This window comes from Monodon monoceros, unplaced genomic scaffold (assembly GCF_005190385.1).
Source record: "Monodon monoceros isolate NGI ecotype Baffin Bay Population unplaced genomic scaffold, NGI_Narwhal_1 Super_Scaffold_21, whole genome shotgun sequence".
Lineage (NCBI taxonomy): Eukaryota > Metazoa > Chordata > Mammalia > Artiodactyla > Monodontidae > Monodon > Monodon monoceros.
Window position 1 is genome coordinate 88,630,960 of NW_021703778.1, and position 18,792 is coordinate 88,649,751.

The window sequence follows — 18,792 nt, forward strand, 5'->3', positions numbered from 1 at the left end:
TGTGATAGTCCATACTTTTGTTTATATTTGAAAATTTTCAAAATAAAATGTTTAGGAAAATACTTCTGAGCTTGATTTCTTCAAGGGTGTTAAGAACATCTCAAGTGAGAAGGAAAGTGGACTGGGAGCTACGGAGGCTCTTTGGACAGAGTCCAGGCAGCTTACTTATGTGGGCTGTGGGCTCTGCGTCTTCTCCCTAAACCAGCTTTATCTTTCCAGTTTATGTCTAGTCTCTCATACCCTAAGCTGCTCTTCCCCCCAAAAGTAGAGGGTTATGAACAGGAATGGAGAGGATGAAGAGAGGCCAGAAACTGGCAGCCTGTAAACTGCTCATTATTTTGCAATTTTAAACAAAAAGCTCTGATGGGGCTTCCCTGGTGGTGCAGTGGTTGAGAGTCCGCCTGTCGATGCAGGGGACGCGGGTTCGTGCCCCGGTCCGGGAAGATCCCGCATGCCGCGGAGCGGCTGGGCCCGTGAGCCATGGCCGCTGAGCCTGCGCGTCCGGAGCCTGTGCTCCGCAACGGGAGAGGCCACAACAGTGAGAGGCCTGCGTACCGCAAAAAAAAAAAAAAGCTCTGATGGTTTTAAGGGTTTGACCAGCCCACTCATCCCAGCATCCACTACTCCTACCGTCTCACATCTGCAGCTTCACTTATTAATGTTATCCTGTCCGGCCCCCGAAGGCATCTGAGTTTGCAGCCTCTGACTTACAGACTGTTAAAAACCAGCTGGGGGACTTCCCTGGCAGTCCAGTGGTTAGGACTTGGTGCTTCCACTGCAGGGGGCCCGGGTTCAATCTCTGGTCAGGGAACTAAGATCCTGCAAGCTGCGTGGCGTGGCCAGAAAACAAACAAAAACCAGTTGGCTGGCTATCTTGCTCCCAACCAATTCTACTCCTGATAATTTCTTCTCGTGGAAGTAAGATGGGTAATAATTACCTGTGAGAAACTCAGAAATACTCACTTTTCCAGGACAGCAGGTGTGAAGAGAATGTGTAGTGGCCACTGCACTTTATAGGAAAGACCTAGGGCTGCCCAGCCGGATGCAGGGGCTTCCCGGGGAGAAGTTTCCCGAGAAGGCCCTTCTCTTGCCTGAGTAGCATCTGTTAAGAACAGAGAAGATGACTTTGCTCATCTAGAACTAGAGTTTCAACAAGGTGAGGAACATTCATGAAATGAGCGCTCACTCGAACCTGCAGTGTCAGAAGCATAAAGGGGATACAAAGGGGACTTGTAGAAGGCAAGGAAACTCCCATGAGGTGTTCTCTTAGGAGGTCTTTTAGAGATTCTTTTTTTAGTCTTAAAGAACTGTGGCTATAAATAAACAGAGACCATTCCAGCAGCATGACAAAAACCAAAACCATGGCCTGGCCATCTCTTAGCCTCTCTTGACTTCCCTTTTCTTTTGTGTAAAATTAGGGCACTGGACTAGGTGATTTCTAAGGTCCAAAATGATATGGTTTCTGTGGAAGTGGATGGAAGCAGAACAGATAATGACCAGTAGAAGCAGAAAGACTCAAGGAAGCACAGCAAACCTTTATGCTCCTTTCCATGATACTCGATTGTTAAGTGCAACAGAGGGAGGAGGTTGTCATCATCTAGCAGCACCTTGTGTGCTGACTGTTGGAAGGCCACATTCACATCTGCAAGAAAGAACACATGGGCTGAGAGAAGGCTTGGCTATGTAACAAATCCAGACTCCCCTGGCTTTCCACCTCTCCTGCAGCCCACCTATCACTAATAGTAGGATACGGTAAACAGTAGTTGCTTCTGCCTGACTAGCATGCATTCCTTCTCCTGTTGCTGATAACAGCGCCCTGGTTTTCCTTGGAGAATCACCCCTGTCCAGAACAATCCATGTAGTTCCAGTGGGGTGGACAATACCTGACCGTCAGGGTAGGCAGGTGACCCAGGAACGATCTGCCTTGTTACACTATTTTGTTTAGGGATATGAACATGACCCAAGCCAGGCCAATCCAGAGGCTCTATTCAGATTCTGAAAGAGGGTAGCTATTTTTTATTCAAGATAAACACGGACTCAGTAGGATGTGAACTTGGTTGCAGGCCATCTTGCTACCATACGGAGCAGGCCTGTCTCAGAAGAAAAGGCAGAGGTGAAAGATGGAATGACAACCAAGTCCTGAAGGCGTCATGTAAGCCTTGGAGCAAAACTGCCTAGAGCCATCTTACCTCTGACCTTTTCAGTTATGAGAATCAATAAATTCTCTTTTTTCCTTTGCTTAAGTGAATTTGAATTGGGTTTTCTTGCAACCAGGAAAGTCCTGTGTAAGCACAGTGGACATCTATTGTTTTATAGAGCTAGAAAAACAGTAACCCTGTCTCCCCTCCTGCCCCACTCCCCTCTTTCTTGACTCTGGTCCTTATGTAACTCTCCTCAAGTAGTTTGATTGGGAATGGTAATCCTTCCCGTTGGTCAAAGGTGAACACTTCACTGAAGTAGGCATATCTTCCTTTTTTTTTTGCTGCACCTTGTGGTAGTTCCCCGACCAGGGATCGAACCCGTGCCCCCTGCAGTGGAAGCGCAGAGTCGTAAACCACTGGACCACAAGGTAAGTCCCCAAAGTAGGCGTTTCTTAGTCTGACCTCTTTGATACAGGGATAGGTATATGATCCAGTTGAGCTAATCAAAACCCTTTCCCTGGAATCCCTTAACTTGCTACCAGAGAGACCAGGTTTGACTCCCCCAGTAGACTCTGTGAGGTATGTTCCTGGGAGCTGCTGGTGGCCATGTGGCCAGATGGGACTGGAAGGCCATCAAAGAGCACACAAGAGGCACAGACAAGATAAGGTAAGAGAGAGAATCCTAGCAATCCCTAGTTTCAGTTCTCAGGACCAGATATATCCCTATCCCGCTGGAGTTACAGGTACAATAGCAAATACACTCCCCTTTTCTACCTAGGTTAGTTTTCCATCACTGACAGCCTAACGAGTTCTAATACAACAAGTGGCCATAAGTCCCAATATGGAGACTTCCCTGGCAGTCCAGTGGTTAAGACTCCACGTTCCCAATGCGGGGGGGTGGGGGGCACGGGTTCGATTCCTGATTGGGAAACTAAGATCCCATGTGCCACATGGCGTGGCCAAAAAAAAAAGAAAATCTCAATATGTCCCTTAAGAAATAAATGGCTATAACCTGATGAGATGAAATACTGGTTTGAAAGCCTGTACCAACCCTTTCAGGAAGAGTCACGAGCTGAAGCTGCTCCCAGTAACAACAGTATGAGCCTACCTGAGTGGCCTTCCATTTTGGAAACACTCTCTGTAACTCACTAGGCTGCTCCTATGTGGCCCAGGCCTAAATGGTTTGGCAGCAGCTAAGAAATACACTACAACTTCAGTAAGCTGGTAATTTTTGGGCCCCAGGGCAATTACCATGTTCAGTTACTGCAGTGGGTGGTGTTTTTAACATGTGTTGAGCTGTATCAATGAAGGCCTGAAACAGTTCTCCACGTCCCAGAAGGTAAAAGTCTTTAATGATCTGCAGAAAGAATTTCAATTTACAATTCAGTAATCCAGCAGAGCTTTTCACTATCCTAAGAGAATTATGCATATAATTTCCAATTTCATCAGTGTGAGCGCAACCTACAAAAGGTCGTAGGCTTTTGGCATTTTAAAGGGACATACTTAGTAATGGCAGGATGACTGGTGTGTCTTTGATATCATTTATTCAATGAAAGCACAATAATGCCAGAAGAAAGTAAGCCGAAGCTTTGTACTGTAATAAACCTGTAGCATTAGATGGAGTTTGCCCACTTGGATGAGGACATAAGGAGCCACTCTGGAAGTCTGGGGACAGGCAACCAGTACTCTCAGGAGAGGATAGAGAATAACGTCATTGTCCACCAGCATCATTTTAAGAGTTAAAAGAACAGCTAAGCTATTACCTTCAGCTGACCCAGTAAATCTGACTCTTCCACCATCAGCTTCCAGAGATGCTGTGAAAAGAACCAATAAAACAGCGTCAATTGAGGACACAGGGTGGGAAGGGGAAGCTGGGACGAAGTGAGAAAGCAGCACTGACATATATACACTACCAAATGTAAAATAGATGGCTAGTGGGAAGCAGCCGCATAGCCCAGGGAGTTCAGCTCCGTGCTTTGTGACGACCTAGAGGGGTGGGATAGGGGGGGTGGGATAGGGAGGGTGGGAGGGAGGCTCAAGGGGGAGGGGATATGGGGATATATGTATACATGTAGCTGATTTACTTTGTTGTACAGCAGAAACTAATGCAACATTGTAAAGCAGTTATACTCCAGTAAAGATGTGGGGAAAGAAAAAAAAACAGGGTCAAAGTTTCATTACAATGAAAACTCCTATAAAGAATGGTTTTGTACAAATCCAGCAAGGTATTGGAAAAAAGAATATATACCATCACCACACTGGGTTAATCCCAGGAATAAAAGTCTAACAGTTAAAAAAATATATGAGATGGAAATATTCTGGAATTAGATAGTGGTAATGGCTGCACAACATCATGAACATACTAAAACCCACTGAATTGTACCTCTTTTTAAATGGCTCAAATGTTTAACTTTGTTGTGTGAATTTTATCTCAATAAAAGTTTTAATATGAATATAATTCACTACATTAAAGATTAAAAAAGAAAAAACATGATCACCTCAATGGATGCAGAAAAAGCATCTGATAAAACCCAACATCTGTTCATGATTTTAGAAAGAAAGCAAACAAGGAATAGAAGGAAATTTCTTTATTCTGATAAAGGGTATATACCAGAACCCCACAGCAAAGAACCTATTTGATGGTGAAACATTAGAAGAAATTCCTTTAAAGTCATCCAACATTGTACTAAAGACTTGCCAATATAGAAAAAAAAAAAAAAAAAGGAAGAAACAAAACTTATTATTGACAGATAATATCACCCACTACCTGCACAGAAAGTCCAAGAGAACTGACACATAGATTATTAGAACTAGTAAGAGAATTCGGCAAGCTTGGTGACTGAGATACAAAAAATCAACTACATAGCCATTACCAGCATCAAAGGATCCTGACTAGGATTTGCCCCGTGAAGTGATCAATGTCGTGAAGTGATCAATGTTGATTCAGGATTCCTGGAATCTCCACCCTGGTGCTCATCCCCTTTGCCTTCTCTCACTGGAACTGATACAGATTAGGAACTGGCCTTTGGCCCTTCTCTAATACACAATACTAGACAAAATAGCTGACATCCCCAGAGGAATATAAGCACACAGGTCAAAATAATTAGACATGGGAAGAGTAAAAGAAATACAACAGACTAGGTAACACATACCATCTGAAGCAGAAGTTTTAGAACTGACTGAGTGGCTAGTATAGTGAGATATCCCCTGTAAGACTGAGGTTTCCCATACCCCAGCTGTTCAGAGTACTGCCTGTTACTGGCGCTTTTGGCTAAAGGGAGCTACCTTGCCCATCGTTCCCTCCTGAGGAACCAATTTCTGATAGATGCAGAGGTATAATGGCCTAGCCCTCTAACCTCAATTTGGGACATCTCTGAAGGGCCATTCTAGCTTCAGAGCTCTGCATAAGATGGCCAAGTCTTCTGCTGCAACCACATCACAGTTTATTTCCCCTCTCTACTCAATCCTGCTTCCCTCACTTCTTGCCAAATCTCAGTCACAAAATCTGTTTCCTGGGGAAATCTGACCTTTGACACAGACCAAAAATTTTAAATACTCTTTACAAATATGCTTAAAGAGGTAAGTGTAATAGCAATATAAATATACAAAAATAAATCATAAAAAAGAACCAAGACGCTGGATCAACTGAATATCCATATGCAAAAAATTAAAACGATCTATACCTTGCACCACATACAAAAATTAACTCAAAGTGATCATAACCCTAAATGTAAAACTAAAACATATAAGTTTTCTAAAAGAAAACAGAGGAGAAAATTTTTGTGACTTTGGGTTACACAAAGGTTTCTCAGACACAACACCAAAAGCATAAGCCACACACAAAAAAGAAATTGACAAAACTGGACTTAATCAAAATTAACAACTTCTACTCTTTGAAAGACACTGTTAAGAGAATGAAAAGACACGTCATAGACAGGAAGAAAATATTTGTAAGTCACATATCTGATAAAGGACTTACATTCAGAATACATAAACTCTCAAAACTCAACAGTAAGAAAATAAAACAAAAACAAGAAAAAATGGACAAAAGTTTTGGACACTTCACCAAAGAAGATATATGGATGGCAAACAAGTGTATGAAAAATATTTCAACATCATTAGTCATTAGCGGAATGGAAATTAAAACTACAATGGGGGAATTATCCAAATGTCTATGAACAGATGATGGGAAAACACATTGGTATGAACAATGGGATACTACTCATCAGTAAAAAAGACTAAACTATCAATATATGCGACATGGATTAGTCTCAATGATGCTCAGTAAAAGAATACCTAGGAATAAATTTAACCAAGGAAGTGAAAAATCTGTACAACAAAACAAGTCTTTGTTGAAAGAAATCGAAGACAGCACAAATGGAAAGACATTCCATTTTCATGGATCAGAAGAATTAGATTGCTAAAAAGTGTATACTATTCAAAGCTATCTATAGATTCAACACAAACCCTGTAAAAATTCTTATCAAAATTCCAAAGGCATTCTTCACAAAAATAGAAAAAAATACTAAAATTTGTGTGGGACCACAAAAGACTCCAAACAGCCAAAGCAATCCTGAGAAAGAATAACAAAGCCTGTGGTATCACACTTCCTGACTTCAACTATACTACAAAGCTAAAGTAATTAAAAGAGTATGGGACTTTGGGACAAGATGGCAGAGTAGAAGGGCCTGAGCTCACCTCCTCTCACGAAAACACCAAAATCACAACTAACCGCTGAACAACCATCAACAGAAAAGTACTGGAACCTACCAAAAAGATATTCTACTTCCAAAGACAAAGAGGAAGCCACGATGAGATGGTAGGAGGGGTGCATCTGTGATACAATCAAATCCCATACCCACTGGGTGGGTGACCCACAAACTGGAAAACAATTATATTGCAGAAGTTCTCCCACAGGAGTGAGAGTTCTAAGCCCCACATCAGGCTCCACAGTCTGAGGGCCTGGCATCAGAGGAGGAGCCTCCAGAGCATTTGGCTTTGAAGGCTTGATCACAGGAACTCCACAGGACTGGGAGAAACAAACGCCACTCCTGGTGGGTGCACACAAGGTCTCATGTGTACCAGGACCTAGGGAAAAAGCAGTGACTTCATAGGAGCCTGGGCCAGACCTACCTGCTGGTCTTTGAGGGTCTCCTGGGGAGGCAGAGGGCAGCTGTGGCTCACTGTGGGGACAAGGACACTGGTGGCAGAGGTACTGGCTACGCACTGGCGGGAGCTGTCCTGGAGGCCACCATTTTGATTCCAAGACCTCACCCCACCCAACAGCCTGAAAGCTACAGTGCAGGCATGCCTCAGGCCAAACAACCAACAGGGCAGGAATACAGCCCCACCCATCAGCAGACAGGCTGCCGTAAAGTCTTCCTGAGTCCACGGCCACCTCTAAACCCACCCCTTGATCCAGCCCTGCCCACCAGAGGGACAAGACCCAGCTCCACCCACCAGTGGACAGGCACAAGTCCCTTGCACCAGGAAGCCTACACAAGCCTCTTAGACCAGCCTCATCCACCAGGGGGCAGACACCAGAGGCAAGAGGAACTATAATCCTGCAGCCTGTGGGGCTGCAAACACAGAAAGTTAGATATAATGAGGCAGCAGAGGAATATGTTCCAGACGAAGGAACAAGATAAAACCCCAGAAGAACAACTATGTGAAGTGGAGATAGGCAATTTACCTGAAAAAGAATTAGGAGTAATGATAGTAAAGATGATCCATGATCTTGGACAAAGAAGGGAGGCACAGACCGAGAAGATACAAGAAATGTTTAACAAAGGGCTAGAAAATTTAAAGAACAAACAAAGATGAACAATAACTGAAATGAAAAATACACTAGAAGGAGTCAATAGCAGAATAAATAAGGCAGAAGAACGGATAAGTGAGCTGGAAGACAAAATGGTGGAAATCACTGCCACAGAACTGAATAAAAAGAAAAGAATGAAAACAAATGAGGATAGTTTAAGAGACCTCTGGGACATTAAATGCACCATCATTTGCATTATAGGGGTCCCAGAAGACGAGAGAGAGTAGGGCCTCAGAAACTATTTGAAGAGATAATAGCTGAAAACTTCCTGAACATGGGAAAGGAAACAGTCACCCAAGTCCAGGAAGCGCAGAGAGTCCCTTACAGCATAAACCCAAGGAGGAACATACCAAGACACATATTAATAAAAATGACAAAAATTAAAGACAGAAAATATTAAAATCAACAAGGGAAAAGCAACAAATAACATACAAGGGAATCCCCGTAAGGTTACAGCTTATTTTTCAGCAGAAATTCTGCAGGCCAGAAGAGAGTGGTATGATATATTTAAAGTGATGAAAGGGAAAAACCTACAACCAAGATTACTCTACCCAGCAAGGCTCTCATTCAGTTTCAACAGAGAAATAAAAAGCTTTACAGACAAGCAAAAGCTAAGAGAATTTTGCACCATCAACCAACTTTACAACAAATGCTAGATGAACTTCTCTAGGTGGAAAAGAAAAGCGCACAACAAGAAAATTACAAATGGTAAAGCTCACCAGTAAAGGCAAACATACAGTAAAGGTAGAAATCATCCATACACAAATATGATATCAAAACCAGCAATCGCAGGGCTTCCCTGGTGGCGCAGTGGTTAAGAATCCGCCTGCCAATGCAGGGGACATGGGTTGGAGCCCTGGCCCAGGAAGATCCCACATGCCGCGGAGCAACTAAGCCTGTGCACCACAACTACTGAGCCTGCACTCTAGAGCCCGCGAGCCACAACTACTGAGCCTGTGTGCCACAACTACTGAAGCCCACATGCCTAGAGCCCGTGCTCCGCAACAAGAGAAGCGACCACAATGAGAAGCCCACGCACGACAACAAAGAGTAGCCCCCACTCACCACAACTAGAGAAAGCCCCTGCACAGCAATGAAGACCCAATGCAGCCCAAAATAAATAAATTTATTTAAAAAAACACCAGCAATCGTGAGAAGAGTGGAGTACAAATGCAGGATACTGGAAATGCATTTGAAATTAAGAGACCAGCAACTTAAAACAATCTTGGATATATAATAGACTGCTATATCAAACCTCATGGTAACCGCAAACCAAAAATCTACAATAGATATACACACAAAAAGGAAAAAGGAATGCAAACACAACACTAAAGATAGTCATCAAATCACAAGAGAAGGGAACAAAAGAAGAAGGGAAGAAGAAAGACCTTCAAAAACAATCCCCAGGGCTTCCCTGGTGGTGCAGTGGTTGAGAGTCCACCTGCCGATGCAGGGGACACAGGTTCGTGCCCTGGTCCGGGAAGATCCCACATGCCGCGGAGCGGCTGGGCCCGTGAGCCATGGCCGCTGAGCCTGTGCGTCCGGAGCCTGTGCTCCACAACAGGAGAGGCCACAACAGTGAGAGGCCCGCGTATCGCAAAAAAAAAAAAAAAAATCCCCAAACAATTAACAAAATGGCAATAAGGACATACAAATCAATAACTACCTTAAATGTAAATGGATTAAATGCTCCAACCAAAAGACACAGGCTCCCTGAATGGATACAAAAACAAGACCCATATCCATGCTGTCTACAAGAGACCCACTTCAGATCTAGGGATACACAGACTGAAAGTGAGGTGATGGAAAAAGATATTCCATGCAAATGAAAATCAAAAGAAAGCTGGAGTAGCAATACTCATATCAGACAAAATAGACTTTAAAATAAAGACTGTTATAAAGAGACAAAGAAGTACACTACATAATGATCAAGGTATCAATCCAAGAAGAAGATGTAACAATTATATATGCACCCAACATAGGAGCACTTCAATATATAAGGCAAATGCTAACAGTCATAAAAGGAGAAATCAATAGTAACACAATAATAGTGGGGGACTTAACACCCCACTTACATCAATGGGCAGATCATCCAGACAGACAATTAATAAGGAAACAGAAGCTTTAAATGACACATTAGACCAGATGGATTTAATTGATATTTATAGAGCATTCAATCTGAAAGCAGCAGAATACACATTCTTCTCAAGTGCACACAGAACATTCTCCAGGATAGATCACATGCTAAGCCACAAAGCAACCCTTGATAAATTTAAGAAAATTGAAATCATATCAAGCATCTTTTCTGACCACAGCACTATGAGATCAGAAATCAACTACAAGAAAAAAACAAAAACACAAACATGTGGAGGCTAAACAATATACTATTAAACAACCAATGGATCACTGAAGAAATCAAAGAGGAAATTGAAAAATTCCTAGAGACAAATGAAAATGAAAACATGATGATTCAAAATCTAAGGGACACTGCAAAAGCAGTTCTAAGAGGGAAGTTTACAGCAATATGGTCTTACCTGAGGAAACAAGAAAAATCTCAAACAACTAGAGAAAGAAGAACAAACAAAACACAAAGTTAGCAGAAAAAATCATAAAGATCAGAGAAGAAATAATTGAAGCAGAGACGAAGAAAACATTGCAACTAAAAGCTGGTTCTTTGAAAAGATAAACAAAATTGATAAACCTTTAGCCAGATTCATCAAGAAAAAAAGGGAGGGACTTCCCTAGCAGTCCAATGATTAACACTTCACCTCCCAATGCAAGGTGTGCGGGCTCAATCACTGGTTGGGGAGCTAAGTCCCACATGCCTCGTGGTGAAAAAACCAAAACATAAAACAGAAGTAATATTGTAACAAATTCAATAAAGACTTTAAAAATGGTCCACATCAAAAAAAAAATCTTTAAACAAAAAAAAAAGGGATAGGGCTAAAATCAATAAAATTAGAAATGAAAAAGGAGAAGTTACAACAGACATCACAGAAATACAAAGGATCATAAGAGACTACAGCAAGCAACAATATGCCAATAAAATGGACAACCTAGAAGAAATGGAATAAATTCTTAGAAAGGTACAAGCTTCCAAGACTGAACCAGGAAATAGAAAATATGAACAGACCAATCACAAGTACTGAAATTGAAACAATGATTTTAAAACTTCCAACAAACGAAAGTCCAGGACCAGATGGCTTCACAGGCAAATTCTATCAAACATTTAGAGAAGAGCTAACACCTATCCTTCTCAAACTAATTCAAAAACTTGCAGAGGAACACTCCCAAGCTCATTCTACGAGGCCACCATCACCCTGATACCAAAAGAGACAAAGATACCAAAACCAAAGATACCACAAAAAAAGAAAGTTACAGGCCAATATCACTGATGAACATAGATGCAAAAATCCTCAACAAAATACTAGCAAACCAGGACTTCCCTGGTGGCGCAGTGGTTAAGAATCCGCCTGCCAATGGGGACACAGGTTCGAGCCCTGGTCCAGGAAGATCCCACATGCCATGGAGCAACTAAGCCCATGTGCCACAACTACTGAGCTTGCGCTCTACAGCCCGTGAGCCAAAACTACTGAGTCCACGTGCCACAACTACTGAAGCCTGCATGCCTAGAGCCCGTGCTCCACAATGAGAAGCCACCACAATGAGAAGCCTGCACACCGCAATGAAGAGTAGCCCCCACTCAGTGCAAGTAGAAAAAGCCCGTGCACAGCAACAAAGACCCAACGCAGCCAAAAAAAAAAAAAAAAAAAAAAATACTAGCAAACCAAACCCAACAATACATTAAAAGGATCAGACACCATGATCAAGTGGGATTTATCCCAGGGATGCAAGGATTTTTTCAATATCTGCAAATCGATCAGTGTGATAAACCACATCAACAAACTGAAGAATAAAAACCATATGATCATGTCAGCAGAAGCAGAAAAAGTTTTTGACAAAATCCAACACCCATTTATGATAAAAACTCTCTAGAAAGTGGGCACAGAGGGAACCTACCTCAACATAGTAAAGGCCATATATGACAAACCTACAGCTACCATACTCAACAGTGAAAAGCTGAAAGCATGTCTTCTAAGAACAGGAAAAAGACAAGGATGTCTACTCTCGCCACTTTTACTTAACATAGTTTTCAGAAGTCCTAGGCACGGCAACCAGAGAAGAAAAAGAAATAAAAGGAATCCAAACTGGAAAAGAAGAAGTAAAACTGTCACTGTTTGCAGATGACATGATACTATACATAGAAAATCCTAAAGATGCCACCAGAAAACTACTAGAGCTCATCAATGAATGGAGACACAAAAAGACCCCAATAGCCAAAGTAATCCTGAGAAAGAAAAATGGAGCTGGAGGAACCAGGCTCCCCGACTTCAGACTATACTATAAAGCTACATTAATTAAAACAGTATGGTACTGGCACAAAGCAGACTTATAGATCAATGGAACAGGATAGAAAGCCCAGAGATAAATCCACACACCTATGGTCAACTAATCTACGACAAAGGAGGCAAGAATATACAATGGAGAAAAGACAGTGTCTTCAATAAGTGGTGCTGGGAAAACTGGACAACTACATGTAAAAGAATGAAGTTAGGGCTTCCATGGTGGCGCAGTGGTTAAGTATCCTCCTGTCAATGCAGGGAACACAGGTTCGAGCCCTGGTCCAGGAATATCCCACATGCTGCGGAGCAATTAAGCCCACAAGCCACAACTACTGAGCCCACATGCCACAACTACTGAAGCCCGCATGCCTAGAGCCTGTGCTCCGCAACAAGAGAAGCCACCACAATGAGAAGCCTGCACACCGCAACGAAGAGTAGCCCCCACTCACCGCAACTAGAGAAAGCTTGCACGCAGCAACAAAGACCCAATCCAGCCAGGAGAAAAAAAAAAAAGAATGAAATTAGAACATTCTCTAACACCATACACAAAAATAAACTCAAAATGCATTAAAGACCTAAATGTAAGACCAGATACTATAAAACTCTTAGAGGAAAACATAGGCAGAACACTCTTTGACATAAATCACAGCAATATCTTTTTGGACACCCCCTTCTAGAGTAATTAAAAAAAAAAAGGTAGCTAATGAAACTTAAAAGCTTTTGCACAGCAAAGGAAACCATAAACAAAATGAAAAGACAACCCACAGAACAGGAGAAAATATTCGCAAATGAAGCTACCGACAAGGGATTAATCTCCAAAATATACAAGCAGCTCATGCAGCTCAATATCAGAAAAACAAACAACCCAATCAAAAAATGGGCAGAAGATTTAAATAGACATTTCTCCAGCGAAGACATACAGATGGCCAAAAAGCACATGAAAAGATGCTCAACACTGCTAATTACTAGAGAAATACAAATCAAAACTACAGTGAGGTATCACCTCACACCAGTCAGAATGGCCATCATCAAAAAATCTACAAACAGGGGCTTCCCTGGTGGCGCAGTGGTTGGGAGTCCACCTGCCGATGCAGGGGTCATGGGTTCGTGCCCCGGTCTGGGAGGATCCCACATGCCGCGGAGCAGCTGGGCCCATGAGCCATGGCCGCTGGGCCTGCGTGTCCGGAGCCTGTGCTCCGCAACGGGAGAGGCCACAACAGTGAGATGCCCGCGTACTGAAAAAAAATTTACAAACAATAAATGCTAGAGAGGATGTGGAGAAAAGGGAACCCTCCTACACTGTTGGTGGGAATGTAAATTGGTACAGCCACTATGGAGAACAGTATGGAGGTTCCTTACAAAACTGAAAATAGAGCTTCCATATGATCCAGCAAGCCCACTCCTGGGCATACATACGAAGAAAGCCATACTTTGAAAAGATACATGCACCCCAATGTTCATAGCAACGTTATTTACAATAGCCAAGACGTGGAAGCAACATAAATGTCCATCTACAGATGAATGATGAAAGAAGATGTGGTCCATATATACAATGCAATATTACTCAGCCATAAAAAGAGAATGAAATAATGCCATTTGCAGCAACATGGATGGACCTAGAGATTATCATACTAAGTGAAGTAAGTCAGACAGAGAAAAGACAAATATCATATGATATCAATTATATGTGGCATCTAAAAAAAATGATACAAAAGAACTTACTTATAAAACAAAAATAGACTCACAGACTTAGAAAACAAACCTATGGTTACCGAACGGGAAAGGTGGGGGGTAGGGATAAATTAGGAGGTTGAGATTAACATATACACAATACTATATATAAAATAGATAATCAACAAGGACCTACTGGATAGCACAGGGAACTTTACTCAGTACTCTGTAATAACCTACATGGGAGAAGAATCTGAAAAAGAACAGATGTATGTATAACTAAATCACTCTGCTGTATATCTGAAACTGACACAATACTGTAAATCAAATATACTCCAATATAAAAAAATAAAACAGTATGGAACTGGCAGGAAAAGACATAGAGCAATGGAACAGAAAACTTAGAATCAAAGCCCCGCTTATACAGTCAATTAATATCTGACAAGGGAGCCAAGAACACCCAAGTGCAAAGGATAGTCTCTTTTCAACAAATGGTGCTGGGAAAACTGGATAAGCACATACAGAAAAATGAAATTGGACCCCTGTGTCACACCATGCACAAAAATTAACTTGAAATAGATCAAAGATGTAAACATAAGACCTGATAGCAGAAGAACTCCTAGAAGAAAATGTAAGGAAGAAGTTCTTCAACATTGGTCTTGGCGGGACTTCCCTGGTGGTCCAGTGGTTAAGACTCCACACTCCCAATGCAGGGGGCCCAGGTTCAATACCTGGTCGGGGAACTAGATCTGGCATGCTCCAACTAAGAGCCCGCGTGCTGCAACTAAAAAAAGATCCTGCATGCTGCAACTAAGACCTGGTGCAGCCAAATAAATAAATAAATATTAAAAAATAGAAAACAGTGGTCTTGGCAATGATTTTTTTTGGATGTGACACCAAAAACACAAACAACAAAAGAAAAAGAAAACACAAATTGGGACTATATCAAACTTAAAAGCTTCTGCACAGCAAAAGAAACAATCAACAAAATGAAAAGGTAACCTACAGAATGGGAGAAAATATATGCAAATCATATATTTGATAAGGGGTTAAAATCCAAAACACAGAAAGAACTTATTCAACTCAGTAACAACAACCAAAACCCCCAAACAATCCTGTTGAAAAATGGGCAGAGTTACTAAATAGGCTTTTTTCCAAAGAAGACATCCAAATGGCCAACAGGAACATGAAAAGATGCTCAACATCACCAACTATCAGGGAAATGCAAATCAAAACCACAATGAGATATCACCTCACACCTGTTACAGTGGCTGTCATTTTTTTTTTTTTAATTTTTTGGCCACGGTGCACGGCATGTGGGATCTTAGTTCTCTGACCAGGAATTGAACCCGTGCCCCCTGCAGTGGAAGCATGGTGTTTTAACCACTGGACCACCAGGGAAGTCCCAAATAAATTTAGATGAAATGGGTAAGTTCCTTGAAAAGTAGAAAATACCAAAAGTGCTACAAGAAGAAATAAATGTCTTAAATAGATTAATAGGTTTTAAATATATTGAATCAGTGAAGATTTCCTCTCCTAAAAAAACCTAACATACATAATTTTTCAGGTTAGTTCAATCAAACTTTCAGTAAAAATTCTTGTCTTACATTAACTGTTCTAAAAAACAGGAAAACAGTGATAGACACCAAGCTCATTTTATAAGGCTTATATAATCTTTATTCCACAACCACATAAGAACAATACAGGAAGAGAAAAGTATAGTCTATTTCACTAGTAAATGTAGATACAAAAATTCCAAACACTGTTTTGGCTAACTAAATCCAACAGTACATTAAAAAATAAAACATCACGCTCAAGTATGGTTTATCTCAGGAAGATTCAACATCTGAAAATCTAAACAGGAATTTACCTTATGAATAGACTGAAGGAGAAAAAGAACTCAGAGCAAAAAACTGCACCGTAGGGCTTCCCTGGTGGCGCAGTGGTTGAGAGTCCGCCTGCCGATGCAGGGGACGTGGGTTCATGCCCCGGTCCGGGAAGATCCCACATGCCGTGGAGCAGCTAGGCCCGTGAGCCATGGCTGCTGAGCCTGCGCGTCCGGAGCCTGTGCTCCGCAATGGGAGAGGCCACAACAGTGAGAGGCCTGCGTACCGCAAAAAAAACAAAACAAAAAAACTGCACCTTAACTGATATAGAATAAGCAGTGATAAAATTCAACATCTATTTATTATAAAAACTCACAGCAAACTAGGAAGAGAAGGTAATTTTTTTAAACTTGATAAACTCATGTGCCAAAGCCTACAGCAAACACTAAAGTAATAGAGAAACTTTAGATGCATTATCTTTAAGAGCCAACAAATCAAGGATGCCCATTATCACCTCTATTGTTTAACATAGCTTATATCAACTATCAACCCAGCTGTTGAATGCCGTACTAGAGATCCTAGTTAAGGCTGTAAGAAAAAAAAGAAGCAAAAGTTGAAAAATTGGAAGGAAAATTGTAAAACTTTCAATAATTGCAAATGATATGATCATTAGTGAGGAAAATCAATAGAATTAACAGACAAACCATTAAAACTAAAAAAAAAAAAAAAGACTTCAATAAGTTGCCAGGTATAAGATTAACCTACAAAAATTAATACCACAATTTTTCTATATAAGTAGTAACCAACTAGAGATAAAATTAACAAAAAAAACCCTATTATGTATCTAGCAATTAATTTTTAAAATATTTTTGTCGAAGTACTAAAATACATACAGAAAAGTGCACCAACTGTAAGCTTACAGCTTGAAGAATTCTCACAAAATGAACACACCTGTATAACCAGCATCCTGAAAGGCCCACCCATGTCCTTTCCACCTACCAAAGGCAAATGCTATCCTGACATCTAACACCAGATTAGCGCTGCTTGTTTTTAAACCTTATATAAAGATTCATATGGTATGTATACCTTTTTAAAAAATGAAAAAGGAGAGAAAGAGATCCAAAAGGGGGTGAGTATGATATGTATTTGCAAGACACTGTTCCCTTTTCCTCCCTGCTACACTCTCTTTTTATTACTTTAAGCTGTTATTATTGTTACAATTATAGCTGTCAAAGTATTAGCTTCCAAGAGTCTGAGCTTCAATTCTTTGTCTATCATTTTTACAAACTGGAAATATAATTTTGAGCAACATATGTGTTTCAAAATTTCCCAAGGAAACAGTTTTGAAATTCTATGTTATTCATTTAATAAAATTTTACTTTCCTCCATTAACTATATTTCCTAAAGAGTTACCACAAAAATGATAACAGAAGAGAAATCAAGTCAGTAAGATGAAAGGGAGTAAAGGCACCAGTCCCCTAGACAACAGCTGCCTTGGCTATAGATGGAGAGGCAGTGTCTTGAAAGTCTGAATGGACAGAAATATGTATTCTGGGTAGTTCAGATATTTACTTTCCCAATAAGGAATCAAATCAAGTGATACTTCAAGGTCACCTCAAGATCTAATATTCTATGTCTACATCACAGCTCTGTCTCCAGTGCCTTGGAATTTTTGAGATAGTGACCAGAAAAGGAAATCATATTCATGATAGATTACTGTGCTTCCAACATGAGTATATCTGACACTAATCTTAGCAATTTTAGACACTGACCCTAGTGCCCCTGTGCTTCAAAATCACCTGCAGAGGTTTGTTGATTGGCTGGTGTAAATACAAGTACCTACCAGTACTGACTCCCTCCTGACCTATGAGTCAGAAACTCTGGAGGTAAGGATTTGGTGCAAGTGCATGTTTTCAGATTTCCCCACGTCATTCTATGCATAGCCAGAGTTGAAAACCACTAATAAGTTAACACAACTAACAAAAGATCTCATTTCACATTATCACACACCTGTGCATCAAATCTTATTATACGCCACAGAACATATGCCCATTTGAAAAATTACTAGTCACAATTTAAGTTGGTGGATGAAGCACAATTCACTTAAAAACACTGAACTAGGAGTCAAAGACTTGTTTCTGAGCTCACCTTTGTTACTCACTATGTGACATCAGAGAAGTTAGCTTTCTGAGAATTATTTTCATTTATAAGAATGGAAAAATATTACTTGTTCTGCCTTCCTAAAATTATCATATCCATAAATTAAGGGATATGTAATAAAGCCATTCTAAAATATAAGTAAGGCACTAAATTTAGTCAGAATCAGTTGATTTCCTGAAGTCATTGCCAACTATACAGACCGACTAAAATGCTGACAGTCTGAAATGAAACCAAGACCTCCCTTTATTCAACTAATTAACTAACTAGCTAACAATCAAACTCCTGTCAGATGGGAAAAGGCTAAGGCAGTTCTATTATTAAAAACAGAGAGAATGCTTTTATTTTCTACTTCCTGCCCTTCAACTCTCTCAATTCCCTCCAAGCTAAGTTCTAATCACATTAAGAAGAAACAAAAGTCAAGTACTCAATTTTGGGGGAACTAACTAATGTATTTTCTTCCGAAGAAAATATACTAAGAAAGACAAACCTCAGCCACAGTACTACGTATACGATCCACCACCTGCTCAAAGTCCACCAAGCTGAAGAGGGGTTGCTGCTTGAGACGATGCAGCTCCGCAGCAAAAGTGTCCTCCTGGTTTTTCAAAATGGATCCTGCAAAACAGGAAGGCACTGTCAAAGGAAGACAGGGAACCTGCACAGGCAAGGGTTTCTCATCCCAGTGCCACAGCTATTTCACCTGCTTCGCAGGTAAGCATGTCACTCACAGCTGTGCTGAAATCTCAGCACATAAAGGTCAGTAACCACCCACCCTG

General features: G+C 41.0%; 1 protein-coding gene across 3 annotated transcripts in view; it reads right to left on the bottom strand.

Annotated features, from left to right (window-relative positions):
* TUBGCP4 (tubulin gamma complex associated protein 4) overlaps positions 1-18,792 on the bottom strand; it is a 50,178-nt gene that overhangs the window by 9,874 nt on the left and 21,512 nt on the right. For all 3 annotated transcript variants that reach the window (XM_029239678.1, XM_029239677.1, XM_029239679.1), the window contains exons 9-13: positions 18,507-18,631; positions 3,905-3,955; positions 3,393-3,498; positions 1,535-1,642; positions 964-1,102 (exon numbers count right to left, since the gene is read on the bottom strand). In XM_029239678.1, the coding sequence (XP_029095511.1) occupies positions 964-1,102; positions 1,535-1,642; positions 3,393-3,498; positions 3,905-3,955; positions 18,507-18,631 (529 nt within the window). The remainder of the gene's footprint in view (positions 1-963; positions 1,103-1,534; positions 1,643-3,392; positions 3,499-3,904; positions 3,956-18,506; positions 18,632-18,792) is intronic.